The 27,506-nt window shown below is 45.9% G+C and overlaps 4 protein-coding genes across 5 annotated transcripts; 2 read left to right on the top strand and 2 right to left on the bottom strand.

Moving 5' to 3' along the window:
• The first annotated feature begins 229 nt into the window (after positions 1 to 229).
• Positions 230 to 3,014, top strand: LOC109753552 (phosphatidylinositol 4-kinase gamma 6). 2 transcript variants are annotated; one of them, XM_020312462.4, is made up of 2 exons: positions 230 to 455; positions 671 to 3,014. In XM_020312462.4, the coding sequence occupies exon 2, from the start codon at positions 781 to 783 to the stop codon at positions 2,659 to 2,661; it is 1,881 nt and encodes a 626-aa protein (XP_020168051.1). In that variant the 5' UTR covers positions 230 to 455; positions 671 to 780; the 3' UTR covers positions 2,662 to 3,014. The 2 variants fall into 2 exon arrangements, with proteins under 2 accessions (XP_020168051.1, XP_020168052.1); XM_020312463.4 differs by having other exon boundaries at positions 260 to 506.
• A 3,008-nt stretch (positions 3,015 to 6,022) lies between these two features.
• Positions 6,023 to 7,651, bottom strand: LOC109753557 (F-box/kelch-repeat protein At5g15710). Its single transcript, XM_020312479.4, has one exon. It carries the CDS (start codon positions 7,634 to 7,636, stop codon positions 6,389 to 6,391), a length of 1,248 nt encoding a protein of 415 aa, XP_020168068.1. The 5' UTR covers positions 7,637 to 7,651; the 3' UTR covers positions 6,023 to 6,388.
• Positions 7,652 to 10,608: 2,957 nt separating this feature from the next.
• LOC109753559 (plant cysteine oxidase 3) lies at positions 10,609 to 14,481 on the top strand. The gene is made up of 6 exons (XM_020312481.4): positions 10,609 to 10,948; positions 11,063 to 11,226; positions 11,777 to 11,924; positions 12,335 to 12,535; positions 13,922 to 14,037; positions 14,137 to 14,481. The coding sequence occupies exons 1-6, from the start codon at positions 10,792 to 10,794 to the stop codon at positions 14,149 to 14,151; spliced, it is 801 nt and encodes a 266-aa protein (XP_020168070.1). The 5' UTR covers positions 10,609 to 10,791; the 3' UTR covers positions 14,152 to 14,481.
• A 152-nt stretch (positions 14,482 to 14,633) lies between these two features.
• On the bottom strand, positions 14,634 to 16,750 carry LOC109753558 (uncharacterized). Its single transcript, XM_020312480.4, has 6 exons — positions 16,514 to 16,750; positions 16,352 to 16,437; positions 16,122 to 16,257; positions 15,535 to 15,627; positions 15,290 to 15,377; positions 14,634 to 15,089 (listed from the first exon to the last, which is right to left on the bottom strand). Exons 1-6 carry the CDS (start codon positions 16,609 to 16,611, stop codon positions 14,811 to 14,813), a joined length of 780 nt encoding a protein of 259 aa, XP_020168069.1. The 5' UTR covers positions 16,612 to 16,750; the 3' UTR covers positions 14,634 to 14,810.
• Between the last annotated feature and the right edge of the window lie 10,756 nt (positions 16,751 to 27,506).

Genomic DNA, 27,506 nt, shown 5'->3' with positions numbered 1-27,506 from the left:
AATCATGGGGAGAAAAACTCCTTAATCTGGAAGAAGAATAATAGTAGTTTTGCATGTTGGACTATGCCTGGTAAGTAGCCTGAAGTGCAAAATTTTGACAACATACTTGGTCCCAATTGCAACTAGTAATGTCCAAAATGGCAAAATGTAACATGCTCTTTGTATGGAGGTTCCAGGTGCGAATACTGCATATACCAGGGTGTTCCGTGACAAGATTCAATTCCTGTCACTTTTTCCGGATCAGGTAGAAAAGACCCAGAGGAATACTCGAGGGCGGGCAGCGGGTTGGTGATTATGCGGGCGCAGTAGCAACAAGAGGCCAAGCAAGGGAGGGACGGCATGACCACGACTGCGGATCTGCTCCGCCGCTAGCCTGCTACCTCGCCGCCCCGGCCGGCGCCCTCGCCGCCGGCCGATCCCCCACCGTCCTCCAGCGCGCCGCCCCCTCCTCCATGGTGAGACCTCGGCGGAGAATCAACTCCCGGCCTCTCCTTCGTCGCATCTGAGTTCGTCCACTTCTTCTTGCTCGGTTTTTTCATGCTCGAACAAATTTCAATCCGGTTGATGCGATGCCGAGTTCGCGGCGAGATTCTGTGCGCAAGATTTTGAAGTGTTTGGTGCGGAGATTGGGGTGTAAAATTCTGTTCTTTTTTTGGTTGTTGGCTGGCAGGCGTGATCCGATGATAGCAACGAGAGCGCGCCTTCCCCTGCTCTCCCTGACGGCGTCGGCGCGCGGTGGGCGCACCAAGCGGAGGAGGAAAGGGAGCCGCCGCCGCCGCCATGTCCCCCAACCTGGAGGGCACGCTCAAGAGCCAGGTGCCGACGCTGCTCCTCCGGCGCCTCTTCGGCGCCGGGGCGCGCCGGGATGAGGCCGCGGCCAAGCACCACCACCATCAGGCGCCGCCGCCGCCGGCGGGGAGGCGGCGGGTGTTCGTGCAGACGGAGTCCGGGTGCGTGCTGGGCATGGACCTGGACCGCGGCGACAACGCGCACACCGTCAAGCGCCGGCTGCAGCTCGCCCTCAACGTGCCCACCGGCGGGACCTCGCTCACCTTCGGCGACCGCGTCCTGGAGAACGACCTCTCCTCCGTCCGCCACGACTCGCCGCTGCTGCTCACCCGCAACAGCATCCACCGCAGCTGCTCCACCCCGTGCCTCTGCCCGGTCTCCGAGGACTTCGAGCAGAAGGACTGCAGCGGACTGGTTGAGATACTGGGGTCGTCGAGCGGCAGCGTGAGGCGCCTCGTCGACGACGTGGCCGCCGGCATAATGGGCGGGCTGGATCCGGTCCCCATTGACAGTGGCCTTGGCGGCTCCTACTACTTCAGGAATGATGAGGGCGACAGAGTCGCCATTGTCAAGCCGACAGATGAGGAGCCGTTTGCCCCGAACAACCCGAAAGGGTTCACCGGGAGAGCGCTTGGCCAGCCGGGACTGAAGAAGTCCGTCCGGGTAGGGGAGACAGGGTTCAGGGAGGTTGCGGCGTACCTGTTGGACCATGAAAACTTCGCAAATGTTCCTGCAACGGCTCTGGTGAAGATAACACACTCAGTTTTCAATATCAATCGTCCGATGAACGGCGGCACTCCGGCTCATGACCATAAGCCGCAAGTCACCAGTAAGATTGCTTCATTTCAGCAGTTCATCGCTCATGACTTCGATGCCAGTGACCACGGCACTTCGAGCTTCCCGGTTGCTGCTGTTCACAGGATCGGCATATTAGACATCAGGATTTTCAACACTGACAGGCATGGTGGTAATGTCCTGGTGAGGAAGCTTGATGGAGGCACCGGCCGCTTTGGTTGCCAGACAGAGCTGTTCCCAATTGATCATGGGCTGTGCTTGCCGGAGAACTTGGAGGACCCTTATTTCGAGTGGATACACTGGGCGCAGGCGTCAATTCCGTTCTCCGAGGAAGAGCTCGAGTACATAAGCAAACTTGATCCAATGAGGGATGCTGCAATGCTGCGCGGAGAACTGCCCATGATACGTGAGGCTTGCCTCCGAGTCCTTATCCTGTGCACAATCTTCCTCAAGGAAGCTGCTGCTTTCGGGCTTTGCTTGGCAGAGATAGGTGAGATGATGACCAGGGAATTCAGAGGAATGGAGGAGGAACCCAGCAAACTGGAGGTTGTGTGCATGGAAGCCAGGAGGAAAGTAGACGAATGGGAACCCTTCTCCCCTAGTGTTGAACAAGGAGAGGACATGGATTTCCAGTTCTCGATGGATGTGTTAGGAGGGTACAGTGATGTGATTCGATCGCCAAGATTCAATTGCTCGGGCCTGAAGGGCAGCTTCAGAAATCCTCTGACAAAGCTCGTGGAGAGCATGAACGAGGACGGTGATGATGAAGAAGATCGCAAGGAGCCTTCCATGCACTCATCTGATCGATTCTCATCCGCTGACTTCAGCACGCCCAGTCTTCACAGAACCACCAGTTCAAAAACTAGTTCGAACAGCAGCATGCACGCCCCGAACAGGAGCGCAGACGAGCAGCTCCCATCGAGCTTGTGCTTTGTCAGGTTGTCGGACATGAGCGCAGAGGAGTGGCACGTCTTCGTCGAGAAGTTCCAGGAGCTGCTGAAAGAAGCGCTGGAGGAATGCAAGGCGGCCGCGGGGCAGCGGATGAAGCAACGGCTGGGCACCTCCTGCAAATTTTGACTAGGTCCATAGAGCAGCAGAGAAGAAATACTCATACTGTTGCCTGTGTTTCTTTTGGAGCTAGTGCAGCAAAGATCATATCTACTACCTCAAGTTATGTTCATCAGATAGATGAGACCAAAGGCTGGTGATGGGTGTGGAGAACAGCTTACGCACGTTTACTAGTTATGTTAATTAAAACCGAGTTTTGCATAATAAATGCTTGCCAGCTTGTGTATATTGTGTTAGATGCTACACACCAAGAGTGCTATTCGTTGGCTGTTGCTGAACATTCTTTGTGTTGTGCTGTGAGCAGTGTAAATATGGACCTCAGATGTAAAATGCTTACCTGGTGTTGAACATCTTGGATGAAATCTCGTCTTGTGATGGTTCTGATATCCGAATTTCTTTACGTTCAAATCTGACGAAGACTAAAATGTTGTCTTTGGAATTGGCAAGTTGTTTGTCAACTTGCAAAGATCAGTTGAAAAATGTAAGAAATAAGAAAGAGCTATTTTCCTTACTGCTGTTACCTTGCATGATTGCAGACAGGGAGCAGCGTATCTTAATCACAGGTGCATTATGCCTTCTGTTGGCAATAATAGGGCTGACAGCAGCACCCAAGCTAATTTCAGTTGCCAAGGCCGGACTGTACAGTACTCCCTTCTGATGGATTTAAATTATAGATAAAGAACAGCGATAGATAACCTGCAGCAGATAGTCATGGATGCCCCTAATATAATGATACCATTAATAGTTGTTCATACTGTCTGCACCAAGATTAATTTGACATAACCAGTTCTGAAGCCAGTTACTGATTAACAACATATGATCAGGCTAACAAGAATGTTTTATAACCAGTAAAAATAACAGACAATCACCAACAAATAAAATAAACAAACAATCACCTGGCTGTTGACCATGGACACTGCTCATTCTTGATAAGTTGCAATCGAAGCAAATAAGAGGGAACATAAAGTAGATCTTGCAACGAATTGAATATCAGCAGTCGTGCAATCATGATGGCTGACCTGTTACAGACATAGCACTATCAACCAGCCCTCAAGCATAGTGCCAACATGCATAGCAGTACAACTTGGCAACTCTGTTTCTCAATCAACAGCTTGACTGATGTCAAAAACATCCCTGCTATAAAGTACTAGCTGGGAAGATCAGAAGAGTTCGCTGTTCCCTAAAATAACGAAAATTTTAGCCTATAAACCAAGTATATGGAATATGTGCCAACACATATGCAGCATTGGACCAAATAATAATCTCATCCAAACACTGGCACCAGCGTTACAATCTTACATGAGAGCTAGCTACCAAACTCCGAGAAGTTAGTCTAAAGCAAACAGGTGGCTGGTTTATGTTTTTAGCAAATGAAGTGGAAAGGCAGATCTGCACTTACATAATGTTGTCCATCTTACCATATGCAATTATTTACTACTCTACAGGATAACTTTGCCTTCATCCAGCATCATAAAGCAGCAAGCCAGCAACCGAATGTATTTTAGTAGCCAAAGTATTATCGAAAGCCTTCAATTCAACATCTCACTAGGTGGAACACATATCGTCCAGAACACAAGCAATAACACAAAAGATTGACAAAGGTCATGCCAGAACAAATTTGTCTTCTGGAGGACATTATCACCATTTCTTTGGCCATGTCACTCTCACAATAAACAACAGTTTAAGGGCATGTACCATGGTTGATAAGACAACCTTATCTTAAGCCTGCCATGTAATCTAGAGAAGACAATAAAAAATGTTGTACAATGGGTCATTTCTTAGTCTTATCTCCTATAACTAGATATCCCTAAAAATGTGGTGAGGCATAGAAAAGGTATGCTTTTTCTTATGATTTCTCTCCTCCACCTCAGCATTTATCCTACATGGCACACATCTAAGACAGCACCATTGTGCATGCCCTAAGAGAGGCCTAAGTAGTGCAAGTACAGTGTCTATTGATTTCCAGGGCAGGCATTGTACACTCATATAGGAGTACTTGATTTTTTTTCAACAACTGATAATGCATCATGTCTGTATTATACTGTTTCGCATAGCAAACTGCAGAAGCAATTTCAGTAAGTGCTACACAAATTGGAAAATGTGCTTTGAGCTTTCGAGCAGACGACCCTAGGAACATGGAAGATGTAACCTGCATATGTCAGTCGAATATTGATGCAACAAAATTGGAAATGTGCTTTTGGCTTTGGAGCAGATGATCCTAGTGAACCTGAAAGTTGTAACCTTCATATGTCAGTGGAACATTCTCAAGTCAGGGGTTGATTTGTGGGTGCAGAAAAGTTGTGAACATTTGGTAGTGTTCGGTTGATTAGCTGGTAAAATGCATAACTAATTAAGTACACCATCTATAATGCCTTTATGGAATCACTGGCAAATAACTAAACCACACTGAGCCTATATGAAGTCATCCTACCTATTAAGGAGGGCTCAATTCAACATCTCACTAAGTGGATCACTTACTATCCAGAGTACCAAGCAATAAAACAAAAGATTGACAAAGGTTATGCTAAAACAATCTTGTCTCCTAGAAGACATTATCTCCATTTCTTTGGCCATGTCACTCTCACAGGAAGTAACAGCTTAAGAAAGTGCTTACGTAGTACAGGTAAAGTGTCTTGGATTCTCTAAAAAAAAGTGTCTTGGATTCCAGGGCAGGCATTCAGCACTCTTATACTCCCTCCACCTCATAATTCTTGTTGTGGTTTTAGTTAATACTACACAAACTGCAGAAGCAATTTCAGTTAATACTACACAAATTCGAAAGTGTGCTTTGGGCTTTGGAGTAGATGATCATAGTGAACCTAAAAGCTGTAACCTGTATATGTCAGTGGAATATTGATACTACGCAAATAGGAGAGTCTGATTTTGGCTTTCGAGTGATGATCCTAGACTCTGAAAGCTGCAACCTTCATATGTCAATGGAACATTCACATTCAGGGGTATATTTGTGGATGCAGAAAAGTTGTGAACATTTGCTAGTGTTCAGTTGATTAGCTGGGCAAATGTATAGCTAATTAAGGACGCTGTTTATAATGCCTTTGTGGAATCACTGGCAAACAACTAAACCACACACTGAGTTTAAATGAAGTCAGTCTATCTATTCAGGAGGACTCAGTTCACCATGTAGTCATGCATACAAAACAAAAACATGTTGCCTCATTCTGTTACAGGTATGCATATCAAAGCTGAGAAGGACTAGACTGTTTTCTATGTCAAAAGAACCGATACACCATATGGTTGATATTCCAATGAAACCATTCAGGTATCATATGCTCACTCATATGGTTAACTGCCATCACAGATCAAGTGAACTCATGTTTTTAACTTAAAAGAAAATACAAATCAAACACTATTCGGATAAAACAGCACGAGATCCTTTTCATTTCAGATATGGAAATGTAACCACTTACAAGTCACTGTTTGCTAAAAAATGGGAATGGGAACAGGCAGACCTCCAGTTGTATTTGTAACGATACTTCTAACTGCTGAAGTAGTGAAGGATCTCCGATGGCATGACTTGAGAAAATTGGTGGCTCAAGTCAAGTACTAGAAATGTTCTAAATTATTGGCTCAAAGAAGACACTATTCACCTAGTACTTGACAATTGATACAGCTAACAGGAATGATCCAATAGAACATCAAACAGGCATCTGGATGCCGAACTCCAAACCTAAAAGCATCTGAGCTGAAATCTTCGCAATGCAGCTCGTTGTTACCATCAATAGATCGATGTGTCAAATCTTGGCTCGTAGAAGCAGAACTGGGTATTGCACAATTGGCTTGCGCAGCCAGCAATCCACGACCAAGCCTTCTTGTCCACGTCGTATAGGAGACCTCTGCCCTGGTTCCATGAGGTGAAACAGATGAGGTTGTCCTGCCCAAAGCACTCAAATCTCTCCGCGGACAACCTCAACAGAGCCCTGAAGTACTTGGGCGGCATCCTGCTGATTTCCACCCAGACAGTCCTGCCATGATCCAGCTCCCAGATCCTCATACTCTGCAGCGTGCTGTAAAGCCCGATCCTCCCCACTAAGAAGAGCCTTTTGCGAGCTCCGGCGACGAGATACCCATCGAGCAGCGACCGTGGGAATTTCGCTGGTATATGCTCCCATTTGCCGGCATCCACTCTGTACATCATGAGCCCGAGCGGCGAGAGCGTCTCTAGGTACAGCCGGGAGTCGCAGAAGGCCATCTTGGAGGAGCAGAGGTTCTCGGCGGGCATCATCTGGTGCACCGACCATCTGTCCGCCTTGGAGTCGTAGACCTCGGTGGGGAGCGTCTCCCCGTAGACGTCGCTGGTGGCGATGACCTTGAAGGAGCGGAGCTTCCGGTCGACGGCGAGCACGAGCTGGCGCTGCTGGTTGTGATGCATCTCCGGGAGCACCCGCCAGGCCTGCGTGAGCGGGTTGCAGACGATGGTGCGGAAGACGGAGGAGGCGTCGAAGCCGGAGAAGCAGACGAGGCCGCCCGAGGAGCCGACGAGCCAGAGGTCCCAGGCGGGGAGGAAGGCGAGGGGCAGCCGGTAGCGCGCGCGGAGGGGCAGGCTGAGCGCGGCGCAGTGGGCGGGGGCGGGTCCGCCCCGGGCGAAGGCGAGCACGCAGGGCCCGTGGGAGGGCGCGGCGGCGTGCGCGGCGAGGAAGGCCGGGCCGCGCGGCACCGCGGCGGCCCAGCGGCGGGAGACGGCGCGGAGGCGCGGGAGGAGGAAGGGCGGGACCCGGGCGAGCACCTCGAGGAGCAGGTCGTCCGGGAGCGCCGCCCAGACGTCGGCGTCCATGGGCACGTCGGCGGGCGGCGCGGCCGCGGCCGAGGGGGCGGGCGTGGCGGCGCAGGTCTCCTCGTCGAGGCCCCGCGGCCGGGTGCGGGGGCGCGACGGGCTGGTGGGGCGGGCGGCCGCCGCCGCCGCGCGCGCCCCCGCCGACGCCGCCGCCGTCAGCCGCGCCGCCAGCTCGCGCATGTTGACGTCCATCGCCGGGATCGGAGGGGGCGGGGATCCGGCCGGGGGTGTGGGGGGAGAAATCTCGAATTCCTCTGGGGTCGCTGGGCTCTCTCCCCTCTCTCTTTTTGGACGGAGTCGGCGGGCCGGCGGGGCCCACCCGCGACGAAACGGGGGAGCACGACGCCGGGGGTGACGGAACGGAACGGAACGGAACGGAGGGGAGGGGAGCGGGGGCAGCGGATTCCGTTACGTTTTCGGCGCGTTTGGAACGGAACGGGGTGTGGTTGGTCGCCGTCGCCTGGCTGGGCAAACCGACCGGCCGGGAAATGAACGACCTCGATAAACCTGAGACCGGTGCGTGGGAGGAAACGAACGAGGAGGCTGAAATGGCCGGAAGCAATTATTGGAACTACCATCACACTGGATCTCTCAAAATTTAGACCCTGAAAAGCCAAACTCTTAAATTGAACTTCTCGAATTTGTTTTCATCCATTAAAAAACACCCTGAAAGTAGTCCATTCAAAAACGCATTGCACCTACGCAACCGGACAAGGCCGGAGAATGGACTTGGGCACGTCCGGCCCGGCTACCACCTCCACAACCGCGAGAAGGAACTAGCCGTCGTCCGAGCCAAACTCCGTTCCAGCCTCCCAGCGGGCAGGCATCCCGGATGGCTGGACGTGGACGAAAGAGGACGGGGCCGCAACACGGTGTACAACTCTCCACAACTCCAAGGGGGGCCGGACAACGTCGGGATGCGCTGGCACCGGGCATGTCTAGGTCATGTTCGATGAAATTGACGACCGAGACACAGTACATTCTTGCCTCATATGTCATTGTAGCGATTGCTTCGTTTGATGTTTGATGTACATGCCATTGGATGAATCAGGGATGGTAGTTTCATTGTGATGCATATTGTAGGACACATTCACAATTAACATGATATATGATGGTAAAGAAACTGTGTTTTTTTTGTACAAGGAGGGCCCCCTCTTCGAATTCTATTAACAACAACCACATTGTCTAACTACTAAAATTTAAAAACTGACGACACATATGACCTTTTTTAGGGATAACGGCACATATGACCTATTACAGACCAATGGACAAAGGCACAGAGTCATCAGCCCCAATAGCTCACATGGGCTATATCGGCCATATACCGACCAATAACCCACAAAACCAACTAAGCCCAGCTCCATCATCCTAAAGTCTAAAAGCCAGATCCCAAGGATGTGGATAAAAATCACAAGGTTCAAACACACTCCATGGTACATGTGTGTATTCATAGAAGTGAGTATACATATCTGTGGTTGTGAGGTCTGCTTTCCCTAATCTGTTTCTAAAAGATAAAGGACCCCAATCCCTGGCCAACGGTCATGAGGAGAGATGACAAGTGCGAACATCCCGGATGGCATTTTATCTGCCTAGGGTTGTCATTTTACAAAATTACCACCGTCAAATCCATGGGTGTTTGCCGGGATCCTAGCCCCAGCGAACGTTCGCCAGATATCTATACTGAAAATACTCCCTCCTTTTTGGTTTATAGGGCTTATCTTAAAACTTTATTTTCTTTATAAGTCTCAATTCTAAAAGCATCTATAGCCGAACTTGGCAAATCTGACCCCTCAAATGCCCGCGGACGCGTCCGTGGACAGTGGTCGGTCATGCCTCAATATTTGATTCTATAACCGGACATCTCAAATTAGAAACCTCAAATCCATAGTATTACATGCAACGTGAAACCTAATCTAAGCGGGATCTCGCCCGGTTCTGTCGTGCCCACGTCTGGCGGTGCTCCCCAGAGTGTTTGTCCAGTCGCCGGCAAGGTAGGTTAGGGCATGGGACACGAGCCGGCTCATGGGACTCAAGGCGACGCCGTCTCCCATGCCCTACTCTTCCTCGTCGGAGCCCGGAACCCGGACGGTGCTGGTGGACGTCAGATCGATGATGGATCCGTCCTGGGGCGAGCCGACAACATCCACCACGACGCGGTTACGGCGCCCGAACTGGTGCACCATACGGGGCGTCGGAGAATGTGACTCCGCCTCGCCGACGTCCACCCCCACGAGGGCTGCCGCCACCTCGCACGACGGGGCACACCGCGTCATGTTTGCATCGGACGACGCCCATGGTGCGTCCATGGCCTCAGCGTGCCAACGGAGGGGTTGCAAGTCCACCACCGCATTCGGATGCCAGACGGACCGCACCACTTCTGGTGAGGCAGTGACGGCACACCTAGTGCTGGATCCATGCGCCACTTGGGCGGACACAGTGGATTCCCTATGGAAGGAGTCCAAGCGCTGCCTCGCACGGGCCTCCTCCCGGGAGCCGTGGAGCGGAAGCCGAACGACCATCTCCTCCTCGGGGCCGCGTGGGATGAGCTCGGGGTCAACTGATCTGGAGGTGAAGCACTCGAATCTGCTGCCGGCCATGCCGAAGAAGGCCCGAGATCGTCGAATGGGAGCTTGGGTGTCGGAGAGGAGTGAACTGAAGTGGTTAGAGTTTGGCCCGGCGAGCAGATGAGGAGTAGCATATGTGGGGTTTGGTGGGCCAGCCTGGGCCGTGTCCGGCGTGGCGGATGCGCCCGGACGCCCCTATATCCGCCTCATATTTAGGCTGGATATGAGGGGTGCCGGTCAGGCCGGACGTTTGAGCCCCGTATGAGGCGCTCGTCTCGGTCGAATTTTTGCGACCAGTCAGTGACCGGGCCGTCCGTCCGGTCGTCTAAGACGGGTTTGGAGCGTCTGGCTGTAGATGCTCTTATTGCCGAGAGAGATTTTAAGATGTATGAAATCATAGTGACTCTCCACAACGTGTGTATTCAATGTGCTGTGGTGTCCATCGACAAGGAAACTTTTGGTAACCGGAGAACAAGGCCGTTTGATGGCACAGGAAGGAAACACTTTTGCCGGTCCACATTTGAAGCGGAGACGCACAACCTTTTTTTGAAGTGTTTGCTGAGATTTGTCACCTCGAGATGGATGGAGGGCGCTCGGGAGCACACGAAACCAGAAAAAGGCCAAACAGTGGGCGCCGCCCGCCCACCAGAAAAACCGCTCGTTATCGTATCGTTTCCCCCCGAGACCAGACCACCCGACCCCCTTCGCCGTCTCCCCGCCGCGCTCGCCGCCGGCCGGGTACATCCAATCCAAGCGCCGCCTGCGCGCCCCAGCTCCGACCCAATGGCGTGGGGCGCGCCCGCGCGGGCGCAGTCGTCGCGGGTGCAGGCCCTCTACGACCTCTGCAGGCGCACCTTCCCCTCCCCCTCCCCCTCCTCCGCCGCCGCCCCGGCCGCCCCTCCGCCGGCCAGCGCCGTCCGCGCCATATCCTCCCTCATGGGTAACCCCCGGCCCTCCTCCTCCTCCCCTTCTCCATCTGCCTACCCATGGCCGCCCTGTCCATCCATGCCCGCCTAGTCTCTGCCTCTCAATGTGCGCGGTCGGTTATGTGCAGATACTATCAGCCCCGCGGACGTCGGGCTCAGGGACGACAGCCTCGGGGACGGCGGCGGCGGGCACGGGTTCTTCGACTCCACCTTCGTCAAGGGCGCGGCCAGGGCGGCCAGGTGGGCGCAGCCCATCACCTACCTGCACGTCTACGAGTGCGACGCCTTCTCTGTAAGCGCTCTTGGTTATCCTGCCACTGCAATCACCACTCGCCAGACAACCATTGCTTTGAGACAGATGGCTCAATTTGTGACATAGATCCATACATGCCGACAATCGTTCGAATTTCCGACGAGAGTAGTGTTGATTGTGACCTCATTGCTGCTTTGTGAACAAGCAAATGCTTGTCGAGGATATCAAGCCTGTTCTAGATTTCCAGTATACTGTTGGTTAGATGCTCTATCCCTTTCTAATAGTCAGAGTAAGTACATATCCACTTCGGAGTAGTTTATTAGCCATATTTATTTGTTGAGGCACACAACCTACTATTAACTTGTGTAATAACTGACCATGTTTACCATTGTGACTCCGCCATCAGCTTTGACAAACTATCTTATCTTTTCAACGAACCTATAGTTTCATATTGTAGTTTCTTCTACATTTTTTTCATCTTTGCTTGATCACAACTCTTTTACTACGGGGATACTACAGGGCACCTGCTAGTTATAGCTTGTAGGGGGCATTAACATTTTTTTTGGGTGTTTTCTATGTGTTTATGCAGATTGGAATATTCTGCTTGCCAACTTCAGCGGTCATTCCTCTTCATGATCATCCAGGAATGACTGTACTGAGCAAAATCCTATATGGTTCGATGCATGTGAAATCATATGACTGGGTAGAGCCTACTGTTGTAGCGAGTAATCGACAAGGTTATTTTTTTGCTCTACTTCAAGTTCAATATTTATTTTGCTTATTTCATACCTTGTCAGTTATAAATACTGCATGCAGAGTCTGTGTTCGGTCCTTATTTCTTACAGTATAATGTTTCTTCTGCTTGGTTTCCACTTTCCAAGTAGCAAACTAATGAACACTGGTCAACGGTACCTGTGTTGTAGTACCAATGGTCCAATACCACTGCATTTCGTCACCTAAATCTGTTAGTTCTTTTTTATTGGGTTTTTTGACGGGCAGACCGCTGACATATGTTAGTTATGACTTACCAGTGTTCAAATCATTTTAGAGTGGTTGTTTCCACGTGTTCATCATATTTCAAAGTCTGATCTTCAAAAGGGGTATTGCTAGCCTGAAATAATTTAATTTGTTTATTACTCATATGCAGTGAGACTGGCCAAGTTACATGCAGATGATGTTCTTACTGCTCCATGTCCAACTACCGTTCTGTATCCCCAAAGTGGCGGGAACCTACACTCCTTCACTTCAGTTGCCTCTTGTGCTGTTCTTGATGTACTTGCCCCACCATATGCTGAAGATGCTGGTCGAATTTGCACCTATTTTAATGATTATCCATTTTCTAGCTTCTGTAAGTGAAACTCCTCCTTTTCATTATAACGCATCTTTGTTCTCATGGCGAGATCATTGCTAATTCCTTAACTAAATTCACTCTTCGGTAGTAGCTACGCATCATCCATGAGAGATATTTATCTCTGGAAGCATATATTATTTGTTAGTGTGCCTTTTAGTTTGATGATCCTAGAAACAATAATTGCCTCGTACATCTTGTTTATGAAAAGGCGGGAACCTTGGTATAGGGAAACAATGCAACTGATTGATTTGGTCACACCCTTGCCCATGAAAGTACTAGTGTAGGTGTGAGATCACTCTTGGTTTTCTAGGGTTATGTTGTATGGAAGTGATGTTACAGGATGGCAGCAAACGATCAGTTGATTTCACTTTGAATCAAAGACTGGATGTAGCAAACACCAGTATGGTGGCTCATCTGTACAAACTCTTTAATGGAATTGTAATCTGTATTTGGAGCATTTAAATGACCCTGGACACTGAAACATGGCCCTTGCTCCTTCTTATGGTGCTTCTGTGCTATCTACATGTAAAACTATATCCAAAAGATTATAAAAAGTCTGATTTTATTTCTGAAACGTTGATGCAAGATGCATCTACCATGCCTCAATATATGAAAACTCAGTTCTTAGATAAAGAAACAAAAAAGGAAATTAGATGGTGAATAGTACCAGACATATACTGTCCACAACAAAATTGAGTTGTGTACTATGCACAGTTAGATTTGTCTTTTTTGTTTCTCGAGTTGTAAATCCAGTTATATCTTGATATTTTGAGTCATGGAAGATGTGTATTGTGTACAGGTTTTCAACAAAAAACGTTTTCCCATAGTTTATAGTTTCTGTTTTTTCTTTTGGCTTAAGTAGCACAGAAACACCCTAAGAGGAGCACTGAACATATCCATTTTAGGGTCCTTAGCAAATTCAACAGCCTACTATTTCCAGAAGTGGCTCTCGGTATGGGTATGCACATGGCATGGAGTACATATAGATCTACAGGACCATACGTTACCCTTCGGTGTGAGCAAGATTGCCAACTTTGGTGGTTAGGTTAGGTCTGCTCATGCCAAGCATCACATACCTGCCACACTGGGGAATGCATGCTGATCCTACCTATAGTAGCAAGCTGAGGTATATCGACTATAATTTGCCAAAACATGTTGTTTTTGCCGTTTAGTGTCATAACTCATAGGTTTGGTGATTTAGGTACTCCAACCAACCTTCTTCTATGTTCTGTTTGTTCATTCCCAGTTTGAGAAACTATCCGATTGTAGTATCCCAACATCCTAGAGCTGTTGATGGTTTTTCATCTTGTCTGGATACTCTTAATTTCCAGTCTGCTCTTGCATCTTCTATTTTCTCATGATTCGTGTGGTGCACAACTGCAGCAAGCGGACGCGCAAAGACAGTTGACAGCCCAGATAATTATGCCTGGATTGAAGCCATAAACTCACCTGTGTACATTAACATGCGCCCTGGCATGTATACTGGCCCGACTGTACAGGTATCCCTAGCTTTAACCTGCTATATTCCTCTTTATCAGCCTTGGTCATTGCTAAAGAAGATGCTTGGATGCAATTCCTGATGCGTTTGCGCTTTCCAGGACCGCCTATCATAACCGACGAACCGAGGAGCATCAAGCAGTGTGTCCGGGCAGCGAGGCACCAATACAGTTCTTCCAATGTAGTGTTGTAAATGTACCGTAACCTGTTACTTTTCTATTTAGATTTTATGCTAGATGGATGGCTACAGTGAATATACAGTTAGAACTTTCTCATGCTCCGTTTAGTGGAGGAATTCACATTCTGTGGCCTTATCTTGTCGCAATTCTGTTTTTGCGGCCCCATAGTATATCTGTGTAAGTTTGGTGGTAGAGTCTGCCGTTCATGGTGCACACTGTATTCCGAGTTCACTGTTATCAAAATTTCATGCAAAAATCAGTTGAAAACGTGATGGGTGCCGTGAGAGAACATGATGCAGGCATTCAGCCACTGTTATCAAAGTACGGATAAATATGCATGAACAATGACATTCTTATATTTCACCTTGCATCTACGCTGTTCATCATGCGCGATTCGCTGATTCCACGTGCATCAGGTGTTCCCAGCTAATCTCCAATTATGATGTCATGGTAATATGAAGGGTGCAAAGCAATCATTATATCAATATCATGTTAATCAGGAACCAGATTGAGCAGACAGAGGTTGCTTCTAGCAGCAGATACTTGCCACACCGCACTAACTTACAACGAAAACAATTTAGAGCAGAAGGCTAAGGTCAGGGGGGGTGCTGTGCCTCCAGCTTCCTGATAATGGAGTTGGTCACGCCCCAGCTGAACCCTCTGTACTGAAGCCACCTCACGATGCGCGCACGCCGCTTCTCCAGGGGCAAGCTGCTCCCTCGCAGCCACTGCTTCGAGGCCTGAGCAAAGAGATGATCCATGGAAGCTTCTGAGAGGCCATGTGAGGCCTGGTCTTCGTCACCACGGTCGTCCTGGAACACGCTCCTCGTCGCCTGGTCCACTTCGGCCTCTGGCACCCCTTTCTGGCGAAGCGCCTGATTGGTGTGAAAATAAACATGAGATGCTTGATGAATGATCGCAACATCTCCATGAAAGTAAGCATAAAAATTAATGTCAACGGGAAGTGTTTCGACAACTATACATGACAATTATAATTACAGAGGATTTCAGTGAAAAAATCAGGAATGGGACACCGAATGTATCATTTGGGAGAGAAGATGCGAGAAAAGACTACCTGCTTTATACGCCTTGGACCCCAAGTTGATGACTGCCACCGGGATCGTGAAAATGATTCCGCATAATAACCATCATTCAACAGACCCCTTCAGGAACAAAGAAGGCATGCAAATTTATTCCACATAATGATCGTGAAAATGATTCTGCATAATATGCTAGTGAATAGTGATTCAACTATGACGATGATCCAATGCATGACTATTATTCACATTTTCATGTCAGGATATCCAACGGGAGTCTTACCTTGACTTGAAATCAGCAATCACAGAGTCGACTGTGTCGACAGAATAATTCTTACCACATAGTTTCTTCCTGAGCTCAGAAACACTGAATGCCCTGCTCAAGATAAACAAAAAGGCGTATTTCAGTGTCCAGTTTCAACAGCGGTATACAAGCGCTAACCGTACAAGTGAATAATAGTGACTGCAATTCAAAGCACAAAATTTCCTGTGTGGCACTCAATAAATTGGCAAGTTGAAGAGATTATTCGGCCTACTAGCATACGCTATCTTGCAGCACTGGCTTCCAGACCATCCTAAATAAACCATGTCTTCCCAAAAGTAAAGGTTTTTCACTTCTAAGCAGCAAAATCCTGCTTTTATTTTTCTACAACTGATTCTCCTCAGGTTTCCAGCTATCTCGGTGTGTGAGATGAACAGGCAAACTTCACAATGTTCACACCGAGACCTATCGCGGCGAATTCAGGGGCAAACATCGCCTAAGGAACATTCACGCATTGCTTCTATGAAGGTTTTCAGAGAGATTCCTCTGATACCGCCAGACGTGGATATATATTCAGTAACAGTAGAACACAGTCTATCAGTGCTGACCTGACAGCAAGCAGCTCAATGGCGCTCTTCTTCGCATCCTTCACCACGCTTTCGCTGATTCCAGGCACCACGTCATCGCCTTCTCCCTCGTCCAACGAGAGCTGCAGGAACTGCTCGTCCGGAGCATTGTTCTTCGCTGTCAGGTAAAGAACCCAGAAGCAATGTCACACGTCTGAATTTTAATACACACAGCCTGACGAGCAAGACTTGGAATCTGCTGCGGCTCTCACCGGCGTACGCGCCCCCCTCGTCGGAGAAACCTCGCCGGCAGCTCACCAGCGGAGGCGCGCGCCGGAGGCCGCCCGCCCACCTCGCCCTGCGAGCAAACAACCGTCTGAGGCCGGGTGACGCTAAATCGAAAGGGGAGGGGAGGTTCGAGGGAGAGGGGTTACCGGCCGGAATAGGGGTTAAGGGCGCGGGAGCGCAGGCACGGCTCCAGCTCCGGCCGGAGCAGGAGGAGGAGGCGGCGGCTCGCGGCCAGCGCCGCCATCCGCCGGCGGCTGGTGCCCTGAAGGAGCCGCGCTGTGTCGGCGAGGATTGAACCTCGGGGCCGTGTTTTTCCTCCTTTCCGTGGGGTCTGCTGGTACTCTGTCAGTACTTAGGGTTCATTTGATTCAAATGAATGTGACAGGAATTTGTAGGATTTGGATCCTTAGCAAATTTCCCTATATACGGAAGTACTCTCTCCTGTCTTTTTACTCCGCGTATTAGATTTCTGTCAAATCAAACATTACAAACTTTGATCAAATTTATATTAAAAAACATATATATCAACATCAACAATACCAGATATATATGTGCTATGAAACTACTTCCATAACAAATCTAACAATATTGATTTGGCATTGTGAATGTTGATATTTTTTCTGTATGTTTGATCAAAGTAGAGATACTTTGACTTTTGATATAACTTATATGTAGACTATTTGGAGTATGAATTTGAGGATTTGGTTTGATGGATCCGGTTGTGAACGCTGACTTTGGATGCTTGCCCGGTCATTGTCTGCAGAGGGCCCGAACGCGACCGCGGGCCCTAGATTAGGTAACTGGTTGTAGATCGCAAGGGGACTTTTGGTCTATAGGTGTATATACACCATATATAAAAACTTGTAATTAAATAAAAAATTCTAAAATATTTTTGAAATAAAATCGACCTTCCGTTGTACTTGTAAGAAGAATTCCACAAAATGAAAAACCCTCGTTGACTTCTTTTAAAAAAACAAAATTTACAGCCAAAATAGTGTAAATAGTGACCTATAATAGCAAATAAATTTTGTTTTTCTGCCCTGAAGTCAATGCTTGGTTTTTGCTTGACAAAATCTATATACTAGTGCACAAAAATCCAGTTTATTCCAAAAAAGTCTAAACTTTTTTTATACTTTTTTTGTAGTTATTGGAAAAATTCTCATATATGGTGTATATACAACCAGGAACTACCAAAAGTTGTCTGCCACGTGCTACCAATTTGACTTTTTCTTGTCTTGTCAATGGAATACTCCCTCCTTTCCGGTTTACAGGGTTTAAATCTGAAATATCATCAACCAAGGTAGATGGTGAATGGAGGAATATATCTCGTAGTTTTAAAATTACTCAAACTTTAATCTGCATTAATTGCAGTGTATGCATGATGACCACTAAATGAGTAGAATGGTTACATGCATTGGTTGGTTTCTTTTAGTTCTTGCGTGCATCAATTTAATGCACCTTGAAATGTGAACACACGGTGGAAAGAATTGAAAATAAGACTTATAATAAGAAAAAGCTAAGAGAATGAGATGAGCCCAATAAACCGGAAAGAAGGGAGTATATCACGTTTTCTATTCGTGGTTTTACTAACAAACTACTGTTATGTATCCACAAAACTTGTTGAATATTCCTTTTTGGAAATTGTAAACATCATAAGTATCTTCTTTTAGTATAATTGTGTATAGAATATAAACATGTACCGTTCTCTTTCTAGTTTGTTAGGCCTAACTCGAAATTTTCGGTAACCAGGTCAGAATTTGAGAGGGATCACAGAAAATTCTAGTAGCAACACTGTCATCCATAAGCTTGTTCGGACGGGTATGACGACTCGTACGGCTATTTGGGTACACCATGCACCGGAGGAGATTCTCCCTTACACGTAACCGCTGACGGAGCTATGTGGTGTGCTACAGGTGCCATGGCCCCCCCAGCCCATGATTATTTTGTGAAGAAACACCATTTAGGATGACACAAATTAAGATAAAATTCAGTATTTGGCCTCTCCACGCAATTATATTTGGCTATTTGCCCCCTCAGTAATATCTCGCTACCTCCGCCACTGCACGTAACACCTCTAATTGATGAATGGGAAGTCCCTTTTCCGCACAAAAAGGATATTCATCAAGTATGGTCTCTCGTCTTCCTTTTATTCATTCCTTCACTAGACAATTATCCGTGCATTGCCACATTGATATAAATATTTAATATGTTAGCTCGTGTTTTTACATGCCCTGATGTGATTATACAAATAAATATTTATAAATTTCTGCCCGTGATTTATCTACCTAAACAAAAAACAATTGCACCTTCCGCCCGAAAATACTTGTCGGAGAAATGGATAAAAATAGATGTATCTAAAACTAAAATACGTCTGGATACATCCATCCATTACTCCGACAAGTATTTCCGAATGAATAGAGTATATGGTAAGAACTTATTGACTTATCAAATAAAACATAATTTTATTTTATAAGACGATAAAAGATGGAATAGTTAAGATGATTTAGAAATAAAATGATAAAATAGGAGGGCACTATTTTTTAAATGACAAAGATAATTACCCATGCGTTGTCACATGCTATAAATATTCTAGTATGTTAGTCCATGATTTACCTACCCATATTATTTTGGAACACAATACAATCGCAGATGCTCTCATACGCATGCATATACTCACCCAAAGATACTAAGCTAACGCAACATATTAAGATTAACGAAGTTACCACAGACGTCACGTAGTCGTGGGGAACGTCTCCTCTAGCCGAACAAACGTTGCCGGAATGTCTAAAATAAATCCAGAAAAATGCGTGCACCGGTGTCAAGTCTATTACTTAAACCCTGATGGGTTGTAAATAAGTGTTTATAAAGCCCTACCGATGACTACCTAAATAAAAATCATGTTTTCATCATTTTTTATTGGTTTATGAAAGACAAAATAATTTTATTTGTTAACTCAATAAAAGGTGGGATATTTAAGACGGTTTTCATGGGAAATCGGTGGAAGACCCCAAAGACAGAGGAAAATCAAAATGAAAAGAAGGAGGAAAAACGTATGTAAGGTTGGACGAATCACTTTGGAAAACAACACCTTTTTAAGTACTCTCCCCGTTCCTAAATATAAGTCTTTCTAGAGATTCCACTACGGACTACATACAAAGCAAAATGAGTGAATCTACACTTTAAAGTACGTCTATATACATCTGTACGTAGTCCGCATTGAAATCTCTAAAAAAATTATATTTAGGAATGGAGTGAGTACTATATAAGTAAGTAGAGAGGAATTTTGTAAGATTTGGATCCTTAGCAAATTTCCCTATATACGGAAGTAGTAGTTCTTCTGTCTAGGGCACGTCTAAATTGCACATCTAAGTGACTAAATCAAGTATAAAAGAAAAAGAAAATACCCACACGAATCTCCGCGCAAGATCAATGACATAAGACTTAGATGTGTAATATTTATGACACATTTAGATGTGCTTTAGCAAAATTGTTCTTTTATTCGGAGTATGAATTTGAGGATTTTATTTGATGGATCCGGTTGTGGACGCTGACTTTGAATGCTTGCTCGGTCATTGTGCGCGGACGGGCCCGAACGCGACCGCGGACATATAGGCCCCAGATTAGGTCATTGTGGTTGTAAATCGAAGGGAAACTTTTGATCTATAGGTGTATATACACCCTATATGAAAAAATAGTAATTAAATAAAAACTTCTGAAAATATTTTAGAAATAAAGTTGACCTTCCGTTGTACTTGTAAGAAAAAATCCACAAAATGAAAAAACACTCGTAGACTTGATACGTCTCCAACGTATCTATAATTTTTTATTGTTTCATTCTATTATATTATCTGTTTTGGATGTTTAATGGGCTTTATTATGCACTTTTATATTATTTTTGGGACTAACCTACTAACCAAAGGCCCAGTGCAAATTGCTTTTTTTTTTGCCTATTTCAGTGTTTCGCAGAAAATGAATATCAAACGAAGTCCAAACGGAATGAAACCTTCGGCGGAGTTATTTTTGGAACAAACGCAATCCAGGAGACTTGGAGTGGACGTCAAGGAAGGAACGAGGCGGCCACGAGGTAGGAGGGCGCGCCCAGGGGGGTAGGCGCGCCCCCACCCTCGTGGGTCCCCCGTGGCTCCACCGACCTACTTCTTTCGCCTATATATACTCGCCCCTCGTGGCTCCACCGACCTACTTCTTTCGTCTATATATACTCATATACCCCGAAAACATCCGAGAGCATCACGAAACCCTATTTCCACCGCCGCAACCTTCTGTACCCGTGAGATCCCATTTTGGAGCCTTTTCCGGCGCTCCGCCGGAGGGGGAATCGATCACGGAGGGCTTCTACATCAACACCATGGCCTCTCCGATGATGTGTGAGTAGTTTACCACAGACCTTCGGGTCCATAATTATTAGCTAGATGGCTTCTTCTCTCTCTTTGGATCTCAATACAAAGTTCTCCTGGATTCTCTTGGAGATCTATTCGATGTAATTCTTTTTGCGGTGTGTTTGTCGAGATCCGATGAATTGTGGGTTTATGATCAAGATTATCTATGAACAATATTTGATTCTTCTCTGAATTCTTTTATGTATGATTTAAATATCTTTGCAAGTCTCTTCGAATTATCAGTTTGGTTTGGCCTACTAGATTGATCTTTCTTGCAATGGGAGAAGTGCTTAGCTTTGGGTTCAATCTTGCGGTGTCCTTTTCCAGTGACAGCAGGGGCAGCAAGGCACGTATTTTATTGTTGCCATCGAAGATAAAAAGATGGGGTTTATATCATATTGCTTGAGTTTATCCCTCTACATCATGTCATCTTGCCTAATGCGTTACTCTGTTCTTATGAACTTAATACTCTAGATGCATGCTGGATAGCGGTCGATGTGTGGAGTAATAGTAGTAGATGCAGAATTGTTTCGGTCTACTTGTCGCGGACGTGATGCCTATATACATGATCATGCCTAGATATTCTCATAACTGTGCGCTTTTCTATCAATTGCTCGACAGTAATTTGTTCACCCATCGTAGAATTTGCTATCTTGAGAGAAGCCGCTAGTGAAACCTATGGCCCTCGGGTCTCTTTCTTATCATATTACATCTCGTTTACTATTTTGCAATCTTTACTTTCCAATCTATATCATAAAAATACCAAAAATATTTATCTTTTTATCTCTATCAGATCTCACTTTTGCAACTGTCCGTGATGGAATTGACAACCCCTTTATCGCGTTGGTTGCAAGGTTCTTATTTGTTTGTGCAGGTACGAGGGACTTGCGTGTAGTCTTCTACTGGATTGATACCTTGGTTCTCAAAAACAGAGGGAAATACTTACGCTACTTTGCTGTATCACCCTTTCCTTTTTAAGGGAAAACCAACGCATGCTCAAGAGGTAGCAAGAAGGATTTCTGGTGCCATTGCCGGGGAGATCTACGCACAAGTCAAGACATACCAAGTACCCATCACAAACTCTTATCCCTCGCATTACATTATTTGCCATTTGCCTCTCGTTTTCCTCTCCCCCACTTCACCTTTGCCGTTTTATTCGCCCTTTTTTTTCCTCCGATCGTCTCTTTTTGCTTACCTTTTGTGTGCTCGCTCTTTGTGCAATTTGCCGCCATCATGTCCGAAACTGGGGAGGTTATCGTTGATAAGGATAATGGAAATAACATGGAAAACTTTGATGCTTTTGATAATCCTCATGAAGAACCTATTATTTTACACACTAAAAAGTTTCGGATTGGTAGTGGTAATATTATTGGAAAAGGAGTTATTCAAGATTTCTTTACTTGCGCCGGTGCTTTGCCCACTATGGGCGGGTCTATTCTTCACAAAACTAGTAGTCTTGCGGATGCTATATCTTTGCTTGTGGTTGAACTTGAAAGACAATTTATCCACATGCATCCTTGCATACAGAGGATTTTTATAGAATTTTCCAATATTGAGCATTCTTCTGTTAAGCGTGCAGCTACCATCTTTTTAGCTCATGAGTTCAGATTTATAATAAAAGAAGCAAACGAAAACTTTGCACATTATAGGGTGGACGCCGGCCGTCCTCCCATAGAAGCGATCCTTTTTTATCAAGAAGATATAATGCGCTTACGATCTTTAGATCATGTTGCTTTTAATGAAAACCTTAGAAAAAAGGTCCCTACCGATGTTCTAGTTGACAGGATTTCTGAATTTAATGATAACTTTGCTATCCAGAACAATGGGTTAGGTTTTTATCTTGGACAAAGGCTCATGACTTTTTGCCAAAAGAATGCTTATAACGATGAATTGGTTGTGCAATATGAGGGGCCAAAGGAGGTACCGATACCTCCCGAGCTTGATCTTGGGGACTTTTGTCCCATTAAATTTAGCCCTTTTGATTACTTTTACTTGCCACAAAGAAAACTTGCTGCTGAACGTAGGGAGTATGAGATGAGTTTTCGCGATTTGCGTTATCATTATCATGGCAATACCTAGATCTATTCTTGCTTTTATGCCTAGCTAGGGCGTCAAACGATAGCGCTTGTTGGGATGCAACCCAATTTTATTTTTTGTTTCTTGCTTTTTGTTTCCGTTTAGTAATAAATAATCCTTCATGCTACTGCTATGATTGTGGTTTTTGTGTTTTAATTAGTGTTTGTGCCAAGTAGAACCTTTAGGATAACCTACGGTGATAGTTATTTGATCTTGCTGTAAAAAACAGAAACTTTGCACGCACAAGCTTAGTTTTCATAAATCACAGAAACGTGCTTTTCAGTTGATTCTTTTTGCAGTAGATTAATAAACAAATTACTTAGGACTTCCTAATTTCGTAGAATTTTTGGAGTTCCATAAGTTTACGTTTGATACAGATTACTACAGACTATTCTGTTTTTGACAGATTCTGTTTTTCGCGTGTTGTTTGCTTATTTTGATGAATCTATGGCTAGTATCGGGGGGGTATGAACCATAGAGAAGTTGGAATACAGTAGGTTTAACACCAATATAAATAAAGAATGAGTTCATTACAGTACCTTAATGTGGTGGTTTGTTTTATTTCGCTAACGAAGCTCATGAGATTTTCTGTTGAGTTTTGTGTTGTGAAGTTTTCAAGTTTTTGGGTAAAGATTTGATGGATTTTGGAACAAGGAGTGGCAAGAGCCTAAGCTTGGGGATGCCCAAGGCACCCCAAGGTAAAATTCAAGGACAACCAAAAGCCTAAGCTTGGGGATGCCCCGGAAGGCATCCCCTCTTTCGTCTTTGTCTATCGGTAACTTTACTTGATGCTATATTTTTATTCACCACATGATATGTGCTTTGCTTGGAGCGTTTTGTATAATTTGAGTCTTTGCTTTTTAGTTCACCACAATCATCCTTGCTGGACACACCTGAAAGAACATGCGGTGCCCCCATGTTTGGTTTTGGTAATTGATGACAATCTCTATGGACTAATGGTTGCCTTGAGTTATATTTGAAGGATTTGTCCATAGGCATTTCTTGAAGTCCATGTGTTGGTTTCAAGGAGTTTATCCAAAGATTGGTCATGTGAGAGTTGAGCTTATTGCAAGCATGTCTTGAAGAAGAAGATTGTGTGATCATTCATGTTTACCTTCAAGACATCATCCAAATGAAGAGAGTTGGAAAGAGTCATTGTTGATCAAGACTAAGTCAAGAGTGAATCAAGTTGATCAACACACAAAGCGCACAAGATGTACCGAGGGATCAAGCGATCCTGTGGTATGGTAAGCATTGTCAATTACGCTTTTGTGTACTAACCCATGGTCTTCGTGAGAGTTCTTTGTGGGGTTAGGTTGCGGTGTGCAAGTTCAAGTGAAGCGGGCAAGTTCAAGTAAAGCATCACGAAGAGATCAAATGCTTGAAGCCATTGTGGTGACAATGGACTTGTGAAGATGTGCGGAAGGGTGGCTCACCCATAGTGGAATATGGGGGAGCAATCAACTAGTCTTCATCGAGCCAACGCAATCAAGAAAGGTGGTCCATCTTGAGGGAGTCAAGATCGTCATCATCTAGCTCAAGTGGACCATGTGCAAGGCAAAGGTTTGCCCTTGATAGGTTTTCTATTTTACCGGTCTCATGATGGTAGTTGGGAGACCGGGTTATAGGATCGATTGCCGTACTATCAAGGGGGGCTCTCGATGAGTAGCTTGATCGTATAACTCGTAGAGAGCTCAAACCATTGCATCCTTGCATCATCTTTCTTGGTTCTTGTTTGGTTTTTCTCTTTGTGAGTTTTGGAGCTTATGGTCATCTTGATGACAAGCTCGAGTTCATCGAAAGCGGAGTTCACTCGCATCTTCTATGATGTTTTCGATGTTGGAAGGTTATGCCGGTTCTTCTCGGTTGGAGGTTTCACTCCTCTATTTTGTTGGCATACCTTCCCTGCCTCTTCTTACTATAACCAGTCGCTGTTTTGATGCTACTCGTCGTCTTGTATCCAACAAGTTTCAGTTTGCTCAATTCGGAGCTCATATGCAGAAGTTATGGTAGTTTTGGTCCCAGCGGTAGTACCGCGGGCTGGAGCGGTAGTACTGCTTGGGTGCTACAAGCGGTAGTACCGCTCCAGAGCGGTAGTACCGCTTAGGGGTCACAAGCGGCAGTACCGCTCCGCAGCGGTAGTACCGCTGGTGGGTCCTCAGCAGTAGTACCGCTACGGTACCAGGCCCCTACCGCGTCGACTTGAGGGGTCATTTTTCGTGTCGGATAGTGCGGTACTTCGCAGCGGCAGTACCGCTCACGAGCGGTAGTACCGCCCAACCACCACGGCAGTACCGCTTGGGTCTGTCTCTCTCCTGCCCTCCAGACTCCACGGTAGTACCGCCCGGTGGAACGGTAGTACCGCTGTGATCAGCGGTAGTACCGCTGCCTCCTGCGGTAGTACCGCCCTCTGCGGGGCTGTTTTGGGGGTAACGGTTGGATTGTTCCCCCCACTATATAAGGGGGTCTTCTTCCCCATTCTACCTTATCCGTTGAGCTCGTGTTCTTCCCCCATTGTTGACCTTCTTCGAGCTTGCTAACTCTCAATCCCTCCATGGATTCTTGCTAGTTTTTGAGGGAAAAGAGAGAGGAGATCTAGATCCACATTTCCACCAATCACTTTCTCCTCTTTGTGAGGGGAACCCATTGGATCTAGATCTTGGAGTTCTTGGTGTTCTCCTTCTTGTTCTTCCTCTCTTTTTCCTCCCTAGCATTAGTTGCTTCGGTGGGATTTGAGAGAGAAGGACTTGGGCACTCCGTGTGCCCTTGCCATGCATTTGGTGCATCGGTTTGAGTTCTCCACGGTGCTTCGTGGAAGTTACAAGTTGAGAAGCTTATTACTCTTGGGTGCTTGGTGCCCTTGAGCTTGTTCCTCTTGGGTGCTTGGGCGCCCTAGACGGTTGGTGGTGTTCGGAGCTCAATCATTGTGGTGTAAAGCTCCGGGCAAGCGTTGGGGTCTCCAATTAGGTTGTGGAGATCGCCCCGAGCAATTTGACGGGTATCGGTGACCGCCCCCAAGGGTTGCCAAAGTGTACGGGTTCGGTGACCGCCCCCAAGGGTTGCCATTTGTACGGGTTCGGTGACCGCCCTCAAGGGTCCCTTAGTGGAATCACGGCATCTTGCATTGTGCGAGGGCGTGAGGAGATTACGGTGGCCCTAGTGGCTTCTTGGGGAGCATTGTGCCTCCACACCGCTCCAAACGGAGATTAGCATCCACAAGGGTGTGAACTTCGGGATACATCATCGTCTCCGCGTGCCTCGGTTATCTCTTATCCGAGTTCTTTACTTATGCACTTTACTTTGTGATAGCCATATTGCTTCTTGTCATATATCTTGCTATCACCTAGTAGTTTATCTTGCTTAGCATAAGTTGTTGGTGCACATAGGTGAGCCTAGTGTTGTAGGTTTTGTACTTGACAAATTAACCGCTAGGTTTATTCCGCATTTGTTCAAGCCTAAACCGTAATTATTTTAAAGCGCCTATTCACCCCCCCCCCTCTAACATAGAGTCATATTTTGTTCTAAGTATTGAGTTGTAATTTTTTGAGTTGTAAGTAAATAAAAGTGTGATGATCATCATTATTAAAGCATTGTCCCAAGTGAGGAAAGGATGATGGAGACTATGATTCCCCCACAAGTCGGGATGAGACTCCGGACGAAAAAAAAGAAAAGAAAAAAAGAGGCCATAAAAAAAGAAGAGAAAAAGGCTCAAATAAAAAAATGAGAGAAAAAGAGAGAAGGGACAATGTTACTATCCTTTTATCACACTTGTGCTTCAAAGTAGCACCATGATCTTCATGATAGAGAGTCTCCTATGTTGTCACTTTCATATACTAGTGGAAATTTAACATTATAGAACTTGGCTTGTATATTCCAATGATGGGCTTCCTCAAAATGCCCTAGGTCTTCGTGAGCAAGCAAGTTGGATGCACACCCACTTAGTTTGTTTTGTTGAGCTTTCATACACTTATAGCTCTAGTGCATCCGTTGCATGGCAATCCCTACTCACTCACATTGATATCTATTGATGGGCATCTCCATAGCCCGTTGATATGCCTAGTTGATGTGAGACTATCTTCTCCTTTTTGTCTTCTTCACAACCACCATTCTATTCCACATATAGTGCTATGTTCATGGCTCACGCTCATGTATTGCGTGAATATTGAAAAAGTTTGAGAACATCAAAAGTATGAAACAATTGCTTGGCTTGTCATCGGGGTTGTGCATGATTAAATACTTTGTGTGATGAAGATAGAGCATAGCCAGACTATATGATTTTGTAGGGATAACTTTCTTTGGCCATGTTATTTTGAGAAGACATGATTGCTTTGTTAGTATGCTTGAAGTATTATTATTTTTATGTCAATATTAAGCTTTTGTCTTGAATCTTTCGGATCTGAACATTCATGCCACAATAAAAAAAATTACATTGAGAATTATGTTAGGTAGCATTCCACATCAAAAATTCCGTTTTTATCATTTACCTACTCGAGGACGAGCAGGAATTAAGCTTGGGGATGCTTGATACGTCTCCAACGTATCTATAATTTTTGATTGTTCCATGCTATTATATTATCTGTTTTGGATGTTTAATAGGCTTTATTATGCACTTTTATATTATTTTTGGGACTAACCTACTAACCAAAGGCCCAGTGCAAAATGCTGT

This window comes from Aegilops tauschii, chromosome 2 (genome assembly GCF_002575655.3).
Source record: "Aegilops tauschii subsp. strangulata cultivar AL8/78 chromosome 2, Aet v6.0, whole genome shotgun sequence".
In the NCBI taxonomy this organism is placed as follows: Eukaryota; Viridiplantae; Streptophyta; class Magnoliopsida; order Poales; family Poaceae; genus Aegilops; species Aegilops tauschii.
This window is presented reverse-complemented; position numbering and strand designations above follow the sequence as displayed.